The sequence below is a fragment of the Heloderma suspectum genome, chromosome 6, assembly GCF_057233095.1.
Source record: "Heloderma suspectum isolate Gila_16-S chromosome 6, 16-S_ref, whole genome shotgun sequence".
Taxonomy (NCBI): domain Eukaryota; kingdom Metazoa; phylum Chordata; class Lepidosauria; order Squamata; family Helodermatidae; genus Heloderma; species Heloderma suspectum.
The window spans coordinates 115,271,548-115,291,475 of NC_139463.1; the positions used below are offsets into that span (position 1 = coordinate 115,271,548).

Sequence of the window (19,928 nt, forward strand, 5' to 3'; positions counted from 1 at the left end):
GACAGGTGTCCAGCCAGGAGTTCCAAGGGTGAGTCATGTCAAGCAGAAAGGCCTTTCCTGTGACTACTCTTGAATCTGCAATGATTGACGGAGGAGTCTGCTTCTTAGAAGGAAAAGCCAAGGGTGTCTACAGAAAAGGGTTTTGCTTGGCTTCAAAAAAAGGTAACGATTGATGGCTACATTTTGTAAAGGGTAGTTGCAGACACTTCATGGACGAATTGGTAACAAGGGTCACAAGAGTTCACATGTTTCTTGGCATAGTGGAACAATGTTGCCTGGATTGCAATCAGGTGTGGGTATGATTAGCTTAGTGCACTGAAAGTTTCCATGATCAAGGTTCCGTGCTCACTTCCTGTTTGATTCCATCCTAGGGGTCACTGTGGATCATTCTGAAGTTGCAACACAGTTGTTCCACTGCAGAGGAGCAGAAAAATTCTGTAACACTTGACAGAGTTGTTTGCTTCACCAGTACTCATGCCGGAGTTAGCATACGGAATCCAAGGTTATTATCTCCCCTGTAATTATCAGAGCCACTGTAATTAATTCACCACGTCAACCCTCCAGAGGTTTTAGGAAGGCTGTAGAAAAAGAAATTCTTATTCAAGTCTGAAATGGGAATTAAAAAAAACTCCACCATATAATTCACAGCACAGATTAGGGACTAGAGTCAGCCAGGGAGCTCTCACTTTGAACACCTCCCCCTTCCTCATATAGGTCACGCTTCAAATCAGTGACTTTCAATGGACATTGCAACGCTTTAGGATCATTACAGTTCGTATCTTCCCTTAAGAAGTGTCTTGGCAAAGCTAGCAGCCATCTAAACCCAGCTTCTTTGAATGAAGCTGGTGGTCAAGATGATTCTGTAGAGAGACATGGGAGAGACAAACACAAGATGGATGTTGCCAGTCACATGATGGTGACTGTGATGATGGTGGTGCTGGTGATGTTCCCACACCTGGCAATCAAAGTGCAAACACTGAGGTGCACCGGAAATGATCCCCTTCGTATTCCACATGAATGGTACCAGGCGGGTGAACTCCTCATTGGGGGGATTGCATCTCATATCCATTACATGTTCCCCACTATTTCGTTCGACAAGCACCCTTCTCAGGAAACGATTACTTTCCCATTGTAAGGAATCCTACAGACTGAGGTTTGATTTTAGTTTATGTATATTTCATTTTTGTTCTTGCAAATCGCTGTCATCCTTTTGAAAAAATGGGGGTGGGGGTGACGACGATGAAAGAATGGAAGATAGGAACCTGTTTTATAGCAGGATGAAATATTTGTCCATTCAGCCTATGACTGATGTTCTGTGACTTCTCAAAACATCTCCTCCATATGGCAATTAAGCTTCGAAAAAGACCCATTAGTACCAATGAAGGCTTTTCTTCTAAGCTTAATTACTTAGGGTGAGAAGGAGAGAGAGAGAAGTGGTTTTTGCCCTCCTAGGAGTTTAAACAATCTGGGCAGGAAGCCCTTCTTCAGACACCTCAAGTATGAGTTAGATCCTGGTTGTCCGTGTGTGTGTATGTGAGTTTGGAGGAAAAGTCTGAAGTCCCCACAACTTGGAGAGACTTCCCTAGAAAATGCAAAACAGATAAAGGAAGCGAGAGAACCCCCTCTTTCCAACCCCTTCATGCCTCTGCCACCTTCTTCCTGTTTCTAGGCTCCCTCTGTCTTACCCATCCTGTCCTTCCCCCTTCTAATCCCCATCCGCAACCTTCCTCTTCCTTCCAGCAAAGCTTCCCTTCCTCTTTCCTCTTTCTAATCTTCTTCCTTGCTCCTCTGTCACACTCTCCAGCTCTCACCCCTCCAACCAACCAACCAAGCAGCATTTTGAATCACTGCACAAACAGAATTGTGTACCACATTATTTTATTTTGAATTTTGTTTATGGAGGTATGGATGACTGATAACTGGGATAATTAATTAAAAGGGGACTGATTATATTTTGGAGCAGTATCTGGGTGGGAATTGGAAATCAGTTGGTAAAACTCCATTTTGATGCAAACGTTGCCATTTTAGGTGTGTGAGAGAGAAAGAGAAAGAGAAAGAGAAAGAGAAAGAGAAAGAGTGGGAGGGAGGGAGGGAGGGAGGGAGGGAGGGAGGGCTCATGAGAAAACTTACCAGGCACTCCCTTTTCTGCATTTTTTCACACCATTGCAAATTAATTTTTATTGAAGAGAAACTACCAATTTGTGCAAGGTGCAAACTTCTGGAAGAATTAATTGTACCTGAGGTGATTTGGATGATAAATTAATTGGCTGACTTTGCTTTCTGTGAAATTTGAATAAATCCAAGCAATCATTTCTAAATTTCCACATGCAGATATAAATTAGCAGTTGGTTAGTTACTTAGTTAGTTAATTAGTTAGTTAGTTAATCTGCAACATTTATATACGACTCCACATCTAGACAGATTCTGGAGTGGTGAATAATAGAAGATACAAAAATCAGATAAAAGAATAAAACTTCATGTTAAAAATTATTTTTAAAAAAAGAATTCTGATAAAAACTGTGGCTGGTCAGTCAAGGAAGGCTTCTTGAAATAAAGATGTTTCCAGGAGGTGCCAGAAACAACGTAGTTTTGGTGCCTGCCTGACCTCCAGAGGCAGGGAGTTCCATAGAACGGGGGCCACAACACTGAAGGCTCTTCTCTGGGTCGACTACAAGCAGGCCATAGCTCCATGCAAATCCACCAGGAGCATGCCTTCTGATGACCTCAGTAACAGAGGAGACTGATAACGGAGAAAGCGCTTTTTCAGGTATCCTGGTCCCAAGTTGTTTAGGACTATGTACACTAGTACCAACACCTTAAGGCTGTCCCAATAGCGAGTAGGCCACTAACACAGTTCCCTCAGCAAAGGAGTTGCATGCTGAAAGGGGGCAGTTTCGACATCAGCCAAGCTGATACATTCTGCACTAATTCCAGCTTCCAGAGCAGCCTGAAATCTTTTGCAAAGTGGCATCCTACGGGCCTGGGTCCTGAATCTCTTAGATGCCTAGCAATGCCCCTGCTATAAGCACAATCCAGGGACCGTAAGCCATGACAACATTTCCCATGTTTCCAATGGGACCTCATCATGATTCTCTTAACTCGATTGTACCCTCTCTGTACAGTCAGTGACTAAATGAACTGCAGAATTCTCATGTGAAACTACAGCAAGTCACTTTATTTGCAGCGTGATTACGAAGTTCTATCAGCACATCCTGGCCTTGGTGTTTGCCATTAACGAGGTCAATAAGAATCCCAAGGTCTTGCCCAACATCACTTTGGGGTTCCAGATCTATGACAGCTTCTCCGATTCAAGGATGACCTACCGTACCAGCCTAGATCTGCTCTTCAAATCACATAAAATTGACCTCAACTACAAATGTGGAGTCTACAAAAATCTCATAGGAGTCATTGGTGGACTGAGTGCTGATACTTCGGCATGCATGGCACATGTCTTTGGTCTTCTCAAGATTCCACAGGTAGGATCTCAAGAAGTGGACTTTCTCACCCCCTTTGTCCAACAGCAACCCATCTAGCCTCCTGAGAATGCTACACAGAGAGTCGGGAGTCCCTGTTGAATGGGGTGAGCTATTATGTGGAAACATAGGGGATCCTCCAGAATTGGGTGGACTGTCCTTCTGCAAGTGGAAACCTTCCTCTAGAGGAATGAATGCCCTAGAATCAATCTATGACCTCAGAATGTGGGGCATGTGCACTTTCACAATCCCATGGATTTTTCACTTTTGTCTTCTCTTTCTGATATGGAGTTGATGGTTCAGAAAGAGCGGGAGGTATGATTAGAAAAGAAAAGATAGGGAAATATGTGGGCCTGGACTATACTATAACATGGGTATCAGAAGGTAGACACGTATGCCAGTGGTTCCAGAAACTGTGGATCGGACTGAGAGTCATGTTTAGAAGAGACTCATTGAAATCAATAAAACTAAAGTTAGCTGTGGCTAACTTGTCCCATTGATTTCAGTTATTCTGTTCTAAGCATGACCAAGTCTAGATTCAACCCTGTGTGTTTAATATGCTGAGAGGGAAGAATAAGTCCAAAGGTAATGGTTATGAATATGCGAAGGAATAGCTTTCAAAGGTTTATATGAGAAACAGAGAGGCTGTTCAGCCTTATTGATCTGTCTTATATAAACACTTAACACCGATCTATACGGCTTTCCATTAATGCCCCCTGTTGATACTTTCCTGTTTAGAAGCATCTATATGCTAAAATGTACGTGTGTGTGTGTGTGTGTGTAAAATTCAAAGTCAGGAGTAAGGTGGTCATCCCTTTTTGACTGCCTTCCCATTGATTGATTCTCATGGAACACAGCTCATTGGAAAGCTCTTGAGATGCAGATTCCACAAATAACAATGGTTTTCACTATAATTCCAAGCTGGGAGTTTCTTTATGTCCATAAAGCTATTCTTTACAAGAATTAGGCTATTTTCTTATAACAATGTACTATAAAATTTAATTTTAATATAAAAATGTCAAGTATAATGAAACAAATATAATAAATTGCAAATTGGAGGAAAATGAAATATGAACACACAAACAGTATCTGTACACCTTTTTAAACACAGGTGCAGGCCAAAGTGCAATTATATGCCAGTAACATATGGCCTGTAAACAAATCATGAAGAGATCAGGAGACACCTACAGTTAAGAGTAACCCAGTCAAAGTTTAGTTATTGCTCAGAAAGGAAATCTCTAGCTGCTAAATTTAACTAAATAACATGTATATATTCCACGCATTACTAACTTGCCTGGACGTCAAATACTTGCCTGTAACAGTAACTTGCAGGCCATCCTCAAGAGAAGAGGCATAGCAGCCCCCGCCTGGATCCTGCCACACCTGCATATGTAGGTGACACATCACCCTGTTAACGACAGCAAAGCTCTGACTGGCCTTGCGTCGGTCATGATGTCAAACCAGCCCAGGAGCAGGAGGCAGACCATGTGTCCTGCAACCAATATTGACAGGTTTGATATTAGCAACTGTGTCAAGGTTTGTGAACACTGCAATGCCTTGCTTTTCAATGGCAAATGGTCAAATCTTTGCCACCATGGTGAACAGTTCTCACTACCGCTGTTCACTTCATCCGCACCATTGTCACTGATGGCTCCACTCTGGTCAAGCAATTCCTGAAGGGCATTTGCACAGTGCCCCAGGCTTTGCTTTCTTCTACAGATCACTCAATGAAGCAAAGCTTAAATTGAAGAACATAGGGAAAACCACTAAACCATTCAGGTATGACCTAAATCATATCCCTTATGAATATACAGTGGAGGTGAGGAATAGATTTCAGGGATTAGCCCTGATAGACAGAGTGCCTGAGGAACTATGGACGGAGGTCCGTAACATTGTTCAGGAGGCAGCAACGAAATCCATCCGGAAGAAAAAGAAATGCAAGAAAGCAAAGTGGCTATCTGATGAGGCTTTACAAGTAGCTGAGGAAAGAAGGGAAGCGAAAAGCAAGGGAGAAAGGGGAAGATATACCCAACTGAATGCAGAGTTCCAGAGAATAGCAAGGAGAGACAAGAAGGCCTTCTTAAATGAACAGTGCAAAGAAATCGAGGAAAACAATAGAATGGGAAGGACTAGAGATCTCTTCAAGAAAATCAGAGATCTCAAGGGAATGTTTTGTGCAAAGACGGGCATAATAAAGGACAAAGAAGGCAGGGACCTCACAGAAGCAGATGAGATTAAGAAGAGGTGGAAAGAATACACAGAAGAACTATACAGGAAAGATCTGAATGTCCCTGATAGCCATGATAGTGCGCTCACTGAACTTGAGCCGGACATCCTTGAGAGTGAAGTCAAGTGGGCCTTAGGAAGCATGACTAACAACAAAACTAGTGGAGATGACAGTATTCCAGCTGAGCTATTTAAGATCCTAAAAGATGATGCTGTTAAAGTGCTGCACTCAGTATGCCAACACATTTGGAACACTCAACAATGGCCACAAGACTGGAAAAGGTCAGTTTACATTCCACTTCCAAAGAAGGGCAATGCCAAAGAGAGTTCAGACTACCATACAATTGCACTCATTTCACATGCCAGCAAGGTGATGCTCAAAATCCTACAAGCTAGGCTTCAGCAGCATGTGAACTGAGAACTACCGGAAGTACAAGCGGGGTTTCGAAGAGGCAGAGAAACTAGAGATCAAATCGCCAACATTCGCTGGATCATGGAGAAAGCAAGAGAATTTCAGAAAAACGTCTATTTCTGCTTCATTGACTACGCTCAAGCCTTTGATTGTGTGGATCACAACAAACTGTGGCAGATTCTGAAAGAGATGGGAGTACCAGACCACCTTACCTGTCTCCTGAGAAACCTGTACGAGGGTCAAGAAGCAACAGTAAGAACTGGACATGGAACTACCGATTGGTTCCAAATTGAGAAAGGAGTATGACAAGGCTATATATTGTCGCCCTGCTTATTTAATTTATATACAGAGTACATCATGAGAAACGCCGGGTTGGAGGAATCACAGATCGGAATTAAGTTTGCCGGGAGAATTATCAACAACCACAGATACGCAGACGATACCACCCTAAGGGCAGAAAGCAAAGAGGATCTCAAGATCCTCTTGTTGAGGGTGAAAGAGGAGAGTGCAAAAGCTGGTTTGAAACTCAACATAAAAAAAACGAAGATCATGGCATCACCTCCTGGCATATAGAAGGGGAAGAAATGGAAGCAGTGACAGATTTTATTTTCTTGGGCTCCAAAACCACCGCAGACGGTGACTGTAGCCATGAAATTAAAAGACGCTTGCTCCTTGGGAGGAAAGCTATGGCAAACCTAGACAGCATAGTAAGAAGCAGAGACATCACCTTGCCGACAAAGGTTTGTATAATCAAAGCTATGGTTTTCCCAGTAGCAACGTATGGCTGTGAGAGCTGGACTATAAGGAAGGCTGAGCACCGAAGAATTGATGCTTTCGAACTGTGGTGCTGGAGAAGACTCTTACGAGTCCCCTGGACTGCAAGGAGGTCAAATCAGTCAATCCTAAAGGAAATCAACCCTGAGTGCTCATTGGAAGGACAGATACTGAAGCTGAAGCTCCAATATTTTGGCCACCTAATGCGAAGAGAAAACTCCCTGGAAAAGACCCTGATGCTGGGAAAGATTGAAGGCCAAAGGAGAAGGGGACGGCAGAGGATGAGATGGCTAGATAGCATCACCGATGCAATGAATATGGATTTGAGCACACTCTGGGGGAGAGCACAGGACAGGAAGGCCTGGTGTGCTATGGTCCATGGGGTCACAAAGAGTCGGACACGACTGAATGACTCAACAACAACAACAACAACACATCACTCAAGACGGCACAGCTGCAAGGTCCCAGTCCATTTGAGCTCAAGGTGCAAGGCTCAGTTTACCATCTGATGGGCACTTTGCAGTCGGATGAGACTCCAAGCTACAGCCAGCTGTACATTCTTGACACTGATGAGCCCACCACGGCTCGCCTCGAACGAGCAGAGGACAGCACACCGGACTGCACCTTGCTGGAGTCACTCACTAAACTCCTACTTATTGTTAAGTCATAGACTAAGGAGTACTGGCATGTCAGTGAAACCCTTGAGCACGAGAACGTTGGCTGGATGTGCACCAATGGACGTCTCATTTGCTTCCATCATGACCACAGAATGATGACCACTATGGCTCGCTCTGGGCACTATAACGTTCATCATGTCACTGAAATTGCTGCTGTATTGGTTACCTCGGATGGCTTTCCTCTGGCTGATCATTGTCTGATTGTATGCCCTAGAGGTGGATAGTGTTGCAAGATCTTCTGTGTGGAGAGTCATGGTGACCCTTTGGTTTACCCTTTGCTGCACTGACACATTGAGGTGTCAGTGCAGCAAAGGACCAGGATGGGGTCCTGGCATGGCGCATGTTGCAGCCAAGCAAACCAAGTTGGCATCTAACTATCTACACATGTCTTCTGCCATGGACAACTCTACAAGGATGTTATAGTGGCCACCCCGGAGTTTATACCAAGAACACTGTATTTAAGGAAGTTTTGTAAAGATAAAAGATGTAACACTTGGGATGTTTCCGTAAATGCAGTTAGTTTTACTTAAACCTTTTGTTAGATTTGATTTTTCTCCACGAACTGTGTTGGCGGGTAACCAACTTGTACATTAAAATATGAATGCTGAAATCAGGCTTTTAATGAAGGATGCAATCCTAAACATGCTTACTTGGAAGCAAATGCAATTGAAATGACTGTTCCTTCTGACGAATATGTGTACGATCGAACTAAGACTGCAATGCTGTACAAATCTACTCAGAGGTTCAATGAGTGTACAATGGGACATACTCTCAGGTACGTATGTACAGGATTTCACCCAAAGAGTTCATGTGAAACAGGGGCAAGCAACCCAGTGCCCTCTGCATGTTTTGGACTACAGCTTTCTTAATCCCTGACCATCTGGACATTCTATCTGGAGCTGATGGGAGTTGTAGGCCAAATTTTCTGGAGGGAACCAGGTTACCTAACTCTGATATAAAACTTAGAGACGTTTGTTTTTATGAAGAATTATAATGTAGTACAGAGTTCACCCCTTCAGAACTGACTGCATCTCTTGTCTTACTCCCCAAATTACTATTTCTGGTTTCAAGGGATTAAATGAAATTACTTTTATTTAAAAGAGAGGAAATACGAAGATGATGAGAAGATTAAACACCCTGTATTAACTGAATAATTTTAATAATTTGGGACATTCAGGTTGCAATACTGTACTTGAGGGGTAGGCAAGCTTTCAGGCCCACTGGCACATTTGACAGGTTTGGCGGGCCCATAGCCACATTTTCTTGCCCCCTTTTCTGAATTTTCCATGGTCTACCCCGCCCCCTTCTCCAGCTTCTCAAGTTTTCTAACCCCCTTCTGTAGGAGATGGTGTAAAAGCTGGAAGGGAATGGAACGCGGCGGAACAGCCCCTTTATTTAAATACCCCATGCCAAATACTATGGCATGTGTTAGAGATACCTGAGAGCAATATTTTAGGGCAGAAACCCTTGTGAAATTATATTATTTTAACCCCTTAATGCCCAGAACACATCTGGAACAGCACAGAATGTCCTGGAACGGACACTTCCAAATGAGCCAAATCAACCAAATTCACCAGTCACACATAACTACATGGAAGGTGCACATCAGGGGTGAGGGGAAGATACATACCCCCCATTGGGGGGGTGATGGAGGGTGTCTGGCAGCCACAGCCTGGAGTCTTGGAGGACAAACGTGCCCCCATAGGTGCCATGTTGCCAACCCCTGCTGTATAAACTGACTTGGGAATAGGTTCCATTTAATTTAATTTAATTGTCCTTACCGGTGAGTAGACACACATAGTCCTGCACTTTTAGGCTGCAGTCTTATACCTACTTATCTGGGAAGAAGCCCCATTTCACTGAATGAGACTGTGTGAGGTTCGAATTATAATTTATACCGAGGACCCCTCAGTTAATCAGACTGAGGGGTTTGAGATCTTTTGATGTGGAAATAGAACACACACACAACCAGTGTAGGTGAAAGTAAAAGGAGATTTATTGAAAATAAAGAAACAAATGACAGCTGGGCCACCCCAGAGAGTGGCAAACTCTCTGAGGCTTAAGAGGCAGTACACCTCTTAGTAACAAACTTAGTCACAAGTACCTGAAAGATCTATACGCTCCTTGTTCACAGCTTGGTTAGCCAAACATGGTTCCTTAAATGACTAAATATACAGTTAGTCTCTGTTTGTTACACAGCTTCCCTGCAGCCAAGCTCAGTCACGCCAGAGCTTGCTGACTGTGTAACGGGCACACAGTTTCATCCAGGTTCAAGCCAGAGCCCGCTGTCTGTATGAAAACCTCCAAAACAGTGGGTATGACAGTGCAAAGATAACTGTGCTTTATCTCTGCCCTGGGCTGTAAAATCCTCTTCCCTGAATTCTACCCAATACATACTCACCACATGCTGCCAAGCACTTGGCCAGAGCACTTGACACGTGTCCCGTGGATTGAGGGTACTGTTGGTATGTGCACATACAGTGATCCAGATGAAACCATGCCCCTCCTGAACACTAGCAGGTTCAGGGGTTTTATGGCCTTTTTCCTTCTTTGGGGCTTATGGCATCAAAGAGGGGTTTGTTGTGTTCTTTGTTGATCCCAAATTCCAAGGTTGATGGTTGTTTACTGTCAGACTGACACATTCTTCTGATTCCCCAACACCTCTCAAGGTTGTACACAGACCGTTCTTTGTTATTAAGGCCCTCTTCATCATTTGGAACTGATACTTTGGCAATCATCAGCACATACCAGAACTCCTCCATTAGGCCTTCCTGAAATCAAACCATCCACTCTCCATTCGCACTCTCCTCCCCCCAGCCTTTCCTGACCTGGGCTAGAATGTTTCCACTGAGACGTAAACGTTTTGGCTAAAAGGATACATAGGAAAGATCTGAATGTCCCTGATAGCCATCATAGTGCGGTCACAGAACTTGAGCCGGACATCCTCGAGAGTGAAGTCGAGTGGGCCTTAGGAACCATGACTAACAACAAAGCTAGCGGAGATGACAGTATTCCAGCTGAGTGATTTAAAATCCTACAACATGATGCTGTTAAAGTGCTGTACTCAATATGCCAACAAAATTGGAACACTCAACAGTGGCCACAAGACTGGAAAAGGTTAGTTTACACTCCAATTCCAAAGAAGGGCAATGCCAAAGAGTGTTCAAACTACCGCACAATTGCGCTCATTTCATATGCCAGCAAGGTGATGCTCAAAATGGTAGGCTTCAGCTACGGATGTACGAAAATCACTTACCTTTTGGGGATTATGCTGATGGTGGGGGGGGGGAGGCGCTCCGTCCCTCCCCCCGGAATCCTGGATGGGGGGGAGGCACTCCGTTTCTCCCCCCCCCCCGGAATCCTGGCCGGCCGGCTGTGCCCCGCAGCGCTTCTGCGGAGCCACCGGCCAGCTCCGCCAGCAGCCGGACATCCGGTCGCTGGCTAGCAGGGACGCAAATGGCGGCAGCTGTAGCCGCCGCCATTTGCGTCCCTGCAGTCAGCCGTGATAGGCTACGTAAATGTTTACGTAGCCTATCACGGCTGACTTTAAAAAAAAAAAATGCACGTATGCAAATGGCAGCGGCCATGGCCGCTGCCATTTGCGTATGCGCGTTTTTTTGGGTTTTTTTAAGTCAGCCGTGATAGGCTACATAAACATGTACGTAGCCTATTATGGTGTTTTTTTAAAATCTAGCCGCGATAGGCTACGTAAATCTTTACATAGCCTATCGCTTTTTTTTTTTTTAAACTGGAAATGGTGGCGGCGGCAGCTGGTCGGAAGAGTGGCTGCCGCAGCAGCCACTGCCGAACCGCCGCCGCATCCGCAGCCGCAGCCGTAGCCGCCATAGCTGCCGCCGTCAGGAAGTTCCGCCCAAGGTAAGTCCTGTCCCGGGGGGGTGGCGGGGCGGGCCATTCCGCCACCGATTTCAGGGGGCCAAATGCACTGGCATTCGGCCTCCCCGAGATCCATGGCTGAACTTTCGTACATCTCTAGCTTCAGCAGCATGTGAACTGAGAACTACCGGAAGTACAAGCGGGGTTTTGAAGAGGCAGAGGAACTAGAGATCAAATCGCCAACATTCGCTGCATCATGGAGAAAGCAAGAGAATTCCAGAAAAATTCTATTTCTGCTTCATTGACTACGCTAAAGACTTTGATTGTGTGGATCACAACAAACTCTGGCAAATTCTTAAAGAGATGGGAGTACCAGACCACCTTACCTGGCTCCTGAGAAACCTGTACGAGGGACAAGAAGCAACAGTTAGAACCGCACATGGAACAACCAATTGGTTCCAAATTGGGAAAGGAGTATGACAAGGCTGCATATTGTCACCCTGCTTATTTAATTTATATGCAGAGTACATCATGAGAAACGCCGGGTTGGATGAATCACAGATCGGAATTAGGATTGCCAGGAGAATTATCAACAACCTCAGATGCGCAGACGATACCACCCTAATGGCAGAAAGCGAAGAGGATCTAAAGAGCCTCTTGTTCAGGGTGAAAGTGGAGAGTGCAAAAGCTGGTTTGAAACTCAACATTAAAAAAACTAAGATCATGGCATCTGGCCCCATCACCTCCCGGCTTATAGAAGGGGAAGAAGGGGAAGCAGTGACAGATTTTATTTTCTTGGACTCCAAGATCACCGCAGACGGTGACTGTAGCCATGAAATTAAAAGACGCTTGCTCCTTGGGAGGAAAGCTATGGCAAACCTAGACAGCATAGTAAGAAGCAGAGACATCACCTTGCTGACAAAGATTTGTCTAATCAAAGCTATGGTTTTCCCAGTAGCAACATATGGCTGTGAGAGCTGGACTATAAGGAAGGCTGAGCGCCGAAGAATTGATGCCTTCAAACTGTGGTGCTGGAGAAGACTCTTACGAGTCCCCTGGACTGCAAGGAGGTCAAATCAGTCAATCCTAAAGGAAATCAACCCTGAGTGCTCATTGGAAGGACAGATACTGAAACTGAAGCTCAAATATTTTGGCCACCTAATGCGAAGAGAAAACTCCCTGGAAAAGACCGTGATGCTGGGAAAGACTGAAGGCCAAAGGAGAAGGGGACGGCAGAGGATGAGATGGCTAGATAGCATCACCGATGCAATGAATATGGACTTGAGCACACTCCGGGAGAGAGCGCAGGACAGGAAGGCCTGGCGTGCTATGGTCCATGGGGTCACGAAGAGTAGGACATGACTTAACGACTTAACGACTGAACAACAACAAAAATACACTCGAATATTTACAATTCAAGTTGCATTCAGGCTCAAGCTTAACATACATCCCTTTAGTTTCTCATGGCATTTGTTACATTTCAGCATATAAACTTAACTATTTAAGGGAAATATATGTGGATATAAGGACCTATAGGGAAGACAATGTGAAAAATAGGAAAAATAAAATCACACTGTGCCAGCTGGATAGGATTGTAGTGTTAATTATATTTTATGATTCAATGTAAGTTACTTCCAGGAGTTTTCTGGATGAAATGGTGGGCTTGAATTTATGTAAATAAGAAAGAAAAAAATTAAATGCATAAGCGTATTATGGACAATGAAGCCCTCAGTCGTATTCCCACTTCTTTCTTTCCCTAGTTTTCATATGGCTCATTTGAAACAGCAGTGAGTGATGAATTCTGCTTTCCTTCCTTTTACCGCATGGTCCCCAAGGAAGCCCTTCAGTACCAGGGAATTGTCAATCTGCTTCAGCATTTCAGGTGGAATTGGGTCGGGCTCATCACTATGGATGATGAAGGCGGAGAACATTTCTTGCAGACACTGGAGCCAATGCTTTCCCAAAGTGGAATCTGTTCAGAATTCATTGAAAGACTCCATGCGAATTGGCAGTTCTTTGATATAGCTGACTTACTCAGTGCTACACTGAGTCATCTTCCCATTTTCACAGAGAAAAAAGCAACTGCTGTTGTTATATATGGAGAAAGTACAAACATTCTGTGGTTGGCTTCTGTTACATTGATAACAACGACTTTTCCTCTAACAGACCATGAGTACAGCACAACGAACTTTGCCGGAAAAGTGTGGATTACAACAGCCCAAATTGACTTCACCTTACATATCCTTCAAAAGCATGTTGATATGCAAATGTTCCATGGTGCAATTTCCTTCACAATTCACTCAAAACAGCTTCCAGGCTTCCAAGAATTTCTTCAGATTATCAATCCTTCTGGGGCAAAAGCAGATGGTTTTATCACAAATTTCTGGGAGCAGGCATTTGGATGCCTTCTGACACATTCTGATGCACCAAGGGATATTGATGAACCGTGTACTGGGCAGGAGATGCTGCAGAGCCTCCCTTCACCTTTCTTTGAAATGAGCATGACCGGCCACAGTTACAATATCTACAATGGTGTCTATGCTGTAGCTCATGCCTTACACACCACTTACATATCTCCATCCAACCACAGAGCAAAGAAGGAAGGGAGGAGACTGGAACCTCAGCAAGTTGAACCCTGGCAGGTAATGACCTTGAAACCATGCAGTGGTGTAACCTGCAGTACTCACTATGCTATTGAGCACTCAGTTCCTACAGAACATGAACACCCAACTCTTGTCTGGCTCATCTTTCCAAATTTCTTCCTTTCGTTGCAAAGTGTTGGTTCCTTGGCACCACACAGCCATAATCTTAAAGCCTTATTTCTCTTCCAAGCTTTTGTTTGTACATTTTCTGAACACTTAACACCAATTCATGACAACATACTTTTTGTGATTTGTTTCAGTTTCCCCATATCTGGGCTCCATCTACATGGAAATGGAATGAGAAGCCCTTTCTGGTTGTATCTGGATTTTCATAAAATTGCTTTGGTCCATCGGGGGCACACAAAGCAAGAAAAGTGGGCACACATTACCTAGAAATCTGCTTTCATGGGTCACACAGTACTTGAAAACCCCATACTTCAGGGCTGGGTGGGCAGAGTAGAACTGAATTGTCACCAACCCCATAGGTGCTGCTCAGTGAACGAGAGAGGCTTGTTCCCCACCCCTGTCCATGCTCCCCTGCTCAGAGATGTTTACTGGAAGCACTGAGTTAAGCCCTTGTAGTTTGCTCCATACCTCCCCCCTCTCATCCACCATTGGGATACTGTGAAAGATTAAATGATACTGTGGTATTGTGAATGGGAAAAACAGACTGCACACTGTAAATGGGTAAAACAGCTACTGCGCTATGGTGAATGCTTGAAACAACCTACTATGCTCTTCTGAATGGGAAACACAGAAGTATAAAGAAGTTTAAACTGCTTTATCCATGAATGGATAAAGCAGCTACTTCACTATCGAGAATGCCTGAAATAGCGCTACTGCGCTATTCCATGTGGGAAATACAGGCTACATACTGTGAATGGGGAAAGCAGCTACTGCACTAGGCTACATATTGTAAAGGGGAAAACAGCACTACTGCATTATAGTGAAAGGATGAAACACCACAAAGTAGTGTTAAGTGGGAAAGAAAGCCTGTGTCCAAAGAACCCCACTGTAATGGGGGAAAAGAAAAAATGGGGGGAGGAAAGGTGTGGCCCCACCCCTTGACCAGGGTACAGCCAGGGCACAGCGGCATGCCCAGGATTTAATGCAGGGGATGGGGCATACTACAGCAGAACCATGTGGGAGCCACATTTTAGGGGAAAAAGATGCACTAAAAGGACTTTCCAAAAAGCTGCCTTTTCCAGGGGGAAACTGCAGAGTTACTGCAGATTGGCGACAGCATCATCTGTCACAAATGACCCTGATGTACTCTCTCTCCGCACTAAATCCGCCATGTAGACTGGGCCCAGGTCCCTAAAACACAATGCTGTCTATTATCAAGGGGAGGTCTCCCCATTTATAGAATAATCTCCCTGACAGGGCCCTCCTGGCGCCAACATTGTCATCTTTTCGGCACCAGGTTAAAACTGCCCTCTTCTCTCAGGCATTTGGCAGCGTATAATGAGTCTCTTGATTGTCTCTGGTTGGTTGTTTTCAATTGTTTTCGATATATGTTGTTGTGTGTGTTATTTATGTCATTATGTGAATGGTTTTTATATTTTATATAATGTATTTTAATGGTTTTAAATTTTTGTGAACCGCCCAGAGAGCTTCGGCTATGGGCCAGTATAGAAATATAATAAAAGAAATGAAATGCAAAAGGCTTGCATTCCCAATTGGTTTCTCTTGTATAGGAAAATAATCTCCATTCATCAACCAAAGCTACTTCAAATACTGTATTCTCTCCCTGATTCTCTTTCTCTCTCCACCTAGCTCCATTCCTTGATTCAGAGGATCTCCTTCAACAACACTGCCACAGATGAAATTATGTTTAATGAATGTGGAGAGTTGGCAGGTGGATTTGATGTTACAAACTTGGTCACTTTCCCAAATAACTCCTATGTCAGGGTCCAGGTGGGAAGGCTGGATCCTCACGCTCCCCCAGGCAAAGTATTGACCATTATGGAGGACAAAATCAACTGGCAAAGAAACTTGACGCAGGTCGGACAATAATATTGCTCAGACATTAATATTATCCAATGAAACGAGAAGGGCAATATATGTAAAGACAACAAAGGAAGCATTTCTTCACACAAGGCATAATTATATTTGAAATACACTGGAATGCTCTGTTGGCGTGTGGAACAGGGGAAATGGGGCGTAAAAAGAGGAAATGCATCTGTGGATAGTGGGCATTCCAGTGGAGCCGAGCCAAGCCAAGATAAGGAAAAAGCGATATCCAGAGAGAACATTTCATACTAACATGGACCACTGCCTTATATGGTGTCCTGCTCTAGACTGAGACTTGGTGGTTTGCAAGCAAATACAGGGAGCCATGCAATAGAATAGTCAAGTTGTCAAGCAAATGGTCAAGCACACAGGTTTCAGTCCAAGGAGGTTTCGGCTAAGGCAGGGATGGTCAAAATCCAGGCAGAGGTCAGAACGCAGGCAGGCAGGCAGGCAGGCAGGCAATGAGGATCAGGCAGCAGCAGCAGCAGCAGTAGTCAAGGTAACCAGCAGGAGGCCAAACACAGTCAGTCAGGTACGTTACACAGTCCAGAAGGTCAGTAAACAGAGCATCCATCACAGGGCACCATTCAGGAGGCAAGGTACATGGCAGAGGCTGGATGGACCAAGTTGTTCCAACACTGGCTGGTTTTCTAGTGAAAGCTTTTGAGCCCAAAACCAGCAGAAACCCACCCAGAGCTCAGCTGCAGCAATCACAGCTTCCTTTCCAGAGCCTACTCCTGAGGAGTTCCTTTCTCCTGAGGAGACCTTTTCTGGAGGCAAGCACTCCTTCACACAGGAGCCCTACTAGGCTGTAGCTTGAGGCGACGACGCTCCCTGGCATCAGGGACAGGCTCAGCCTCTGCCGCTGCCTCAGAGGCAGAGTCCCTTTCTCCTGACAGGGATGGCCCGGCAACCATCTCCCCCAAGGACTCAGGCTCCTGGACTCCTCCAGTCGGGGCATGACACAGAGGACAAATAATGTTCCCCATCTTTACTTTCTTGTAAAATATCTGAGACACATCTCCAGTTAGAAGCCTTACTTTGAATGCTAAGCTTGTTATACAATTGATCTAGCTAATTATGGAAAGTCTGATTTTCTAGAGTTTGTATGATGCTTAATGGATCAGGTTCCAGAGTTCAAATCGTCTAAAGTTTATATAATATTTAGTACAACAAGTATTCCTCCCAATGAACATGCCAGTTGTGCACGTACACATACAATATTCCATGGCCTTGCTGTTTACTGGCAGTTCGTCTAGATTTTGGATCATGCTTTGAACATCAGGTATTCGAGTTCTAATCTTTTAGAGTTCATATGATGCTTAGTAAAACAAGTCTTCCTCCCATTGAATGTGCCATCAGTCAGCATCTAGATCCCATATTCCATGTCCTTGCCCTTTCTGTTTACTGGTAGATCAACTGATATGAGATGTGTTCCCCAAACATTTTCTTAATACTAAGCTCTTGCAATATTTCTGGACAGATGCCACCTCTTTCCCTGTGTAATGAAAACTGCCATCCTGGTTACAGCAAGAAAAAGAAGGAGGGGGAGAAATTTTGCTGCTATGATTGTGTTCCATGTCCAGCTGGAATGTTCTCAAACAAGAAGGGTAGGACATATTATGTTAAGCTTCATAAAAGATACATTTTATTTCAGGAAATAAACTCTTCTGCAGCTTCTGTTGTCAATTACAATTAAAAACTATGGTGTTGTGTATTGTTCTCATGTTTTATACATAAACTTCAGAGATACAGTTCTATTGATATTTGCTCTTGGCCATCTTGAGGAAAACGGTTTCAGAAACAGAGATAATACATTCTAGCTTTATACATTAGCTAACTTAAGATAAAAGAGCTTGAAAGGAAAGGGAATTGCTAGGCTGGGGTGGGACAGAAATGATCACTCCTGAGGTTGCTTGGGAAGAGGTTGTCATGTCTCATCCAAAACATCTTTGTTGGCCCACAAGATTTTGGACTACTGCTGCAGTTATTCCCTCATTTCACTGCACAGTATCTGTAATTTTAAGGAAGGGAATAAAGACCACTAGAAAGCCAAATGTTGTTCATGGAATAAATAACCAGATCACTGATGTTTCTTTTTGAAGAATCTTGGAAGAGATTTTGAAAACCTTCCATGGGGAAAGATACATGACTCGATAGACTCCTGGTGAGGCCATTCTCAGTCATGGCAATTGTTTGGTTCTTAGTAAATAGATCTACGTTTATTCATTTTCAGACATGGAAGCTTGTGTCAGTTGTCCAGAAGGTCACTATCCAAACAAATTCCGGGACGAATGCATTCCTAAGATTCCAAACTTCCTAGCTTTTGAAGACACTTTGGCCATCATTTCAGTTTCTTCAGTACTTGTATTGTCTCTGATCACAGCTCTGGTGCTTGGCATCTTCATTAGGCACCGGGACACCGCCATAGTCAAAGCAAATAACCGAAGCCTCACCTACATTCTCCTCATCTCCCTCCTCTTGTGTTTCCTCTGTTCCTTCCTGTTCATTGGAAAGCCCAATAAGGTGACCTGCCTTCTTCGACAAACTGCTTTTGGCATCGTCTTTTCTGTGTCACTGTCAACCATCTTGGCTAAAACTGTATCTGTGGTTCTGGCATTCATGGCTACCAAACCAGGATCCCAAATAAGGAAATGGGTGGGGAAAAGATTAGCATACACCATTCTCCTTTCCTGCTTCAATATTCAAGCAGGGATCTGTGCTCTATGGCTGGCAACATCCCCTCCTTTCCCAGATGTGGACATGACCTCAATGACTGAAGAAATTGTCCTATTGTGTAATGAAGGGTCAGTCACTATGTTCTATAGTGTCTTGGGCTACATGGGCTTCTTGGCCACTGTCAGCTTCACTGTGGCCTTCCTGGCCAGGAAGTTGCCTGACAGTTTTAATGAAGCCAAGTTCATCACCTTCAGCATGTTAGTCTTTTGCAGTGTGTGGGTGTCTTTTGTTCCAACTTACCTGAGCACAGGAGGGAAGTACATGGTGGCTGTGGAGATCTTCTCCATCTTGGCCTCCAGTGTGGGGTTACTTGGTTGCATATTTGCCCCCAAATGTTACATAATTGTGGTGAGACCTGAGTTGAACAACAGAGATTTGCTAATGCGAAGAAAGATGTAAATAATGGAGTTCATCCTTTCATCAGTGTAGTGTGTACAAGAACATAAAAGTGGTGTAAATGAATTGTAACTAAGGAAGCCTATCTAAATCTATCTAAATCCAATCATTTTCCTCACTTTTGCAATTAACTATATACATAGTAATTAACCAATCCATGAGGCCATTCATTATGTTTTCAATGTTGAATAAATGCTACAGCTGTTTGAATGTGGTTACATGCTTGCTTCGTGACATGTGTGCTTAAGGAACATCTCAATCTGTTCTCCACATTTGAGGAATCAGCCACTCTTGAACAGTGGATATTTGGGGAAACTGGAGTCATTCCAGGGATCCTCTCACCTCTGTGGCCCCATCTTCTGTTTCTGCCAGAGGACAGCTTGCTGTCAATGTGGTGGAGCAGGCATAGACACAAGAACATTTTACCAATAAATAAGAATACAACATCGGAAACTTTGGGAACTTTGTCCAGATGGTGGAGCATCACCATAATGTTCCCAGGAAGAGAAAATAAACCTGAGACTTCTGGATATAATGCAAAAAAGAGTTTTATAAAATAAAATAATAAGATAATAACACACAGGATCACACACATCCTACTGTGATAGCTATCGAAGAAAGGGGGGTGGAAGGGCATAGGAAAGGTTTCCAAGCCAGAAGTAGCTGTGCAGAGAAATATACAGAGAGGTACTCTGGGATCATTTACCATCTCAACCTGTTGAAATGATTGCAACAAGTGAGC

General features: G+C 44.0%; 1 protein-coding gene across 1 annotated transcript; it reads left to right on the forward strand.

The window, feature by feature from the left end:
• Positions 1–928: 928 nt before the first annotated feature.
• LOC146342650 (vomeronasal type-2 receptor 26-like) lies at positions 929–19,189 on the forward strand. Its single transcript, XM_084807964.1, has 7 exons — positions 929–1,131; positions 3,185–3,476; positions 4,869–5,009; positions 13,157–14,038; positions 15,815–16,042; positions 17,535–17,661; positions 18,288–19,189. The coding sequence occupies exons 1-7, from the start codon at positions 929–931 to the stop codon at positions 19,187–19,189; spliced, it is 2,775 nt and encodes a 924-aa protein (XP_084664090.1).
• The last annotated feature ends 739 nt before the right edge of the window (positions 19,190–19,928 follow it).

Bases quoted from the DNA above. Each gene is read 5' to 3' on its own strand.
- LOC146342650 (XM_084807964.1), top strand. From the start codon at position 929: ATGGTGGTGCTGGTGATGTTCCCACACCTGGCAATCAAAGTGCAAACA. The intron at 3,477-4,868 runs GTAGGATCTCAA...CTGCATATGTAG, and splicing joins GTCTTCTCAAGATTCCACAG to GTGACACATCACCCTGTTAA. The intron at 14,039-15,814 runs GTAATGACCTTG...CTCTCCACCTAG, and splicing joins AGCAAGTTGAACCCTGGCAG to CTCCATTCCTTGATTCAGAG.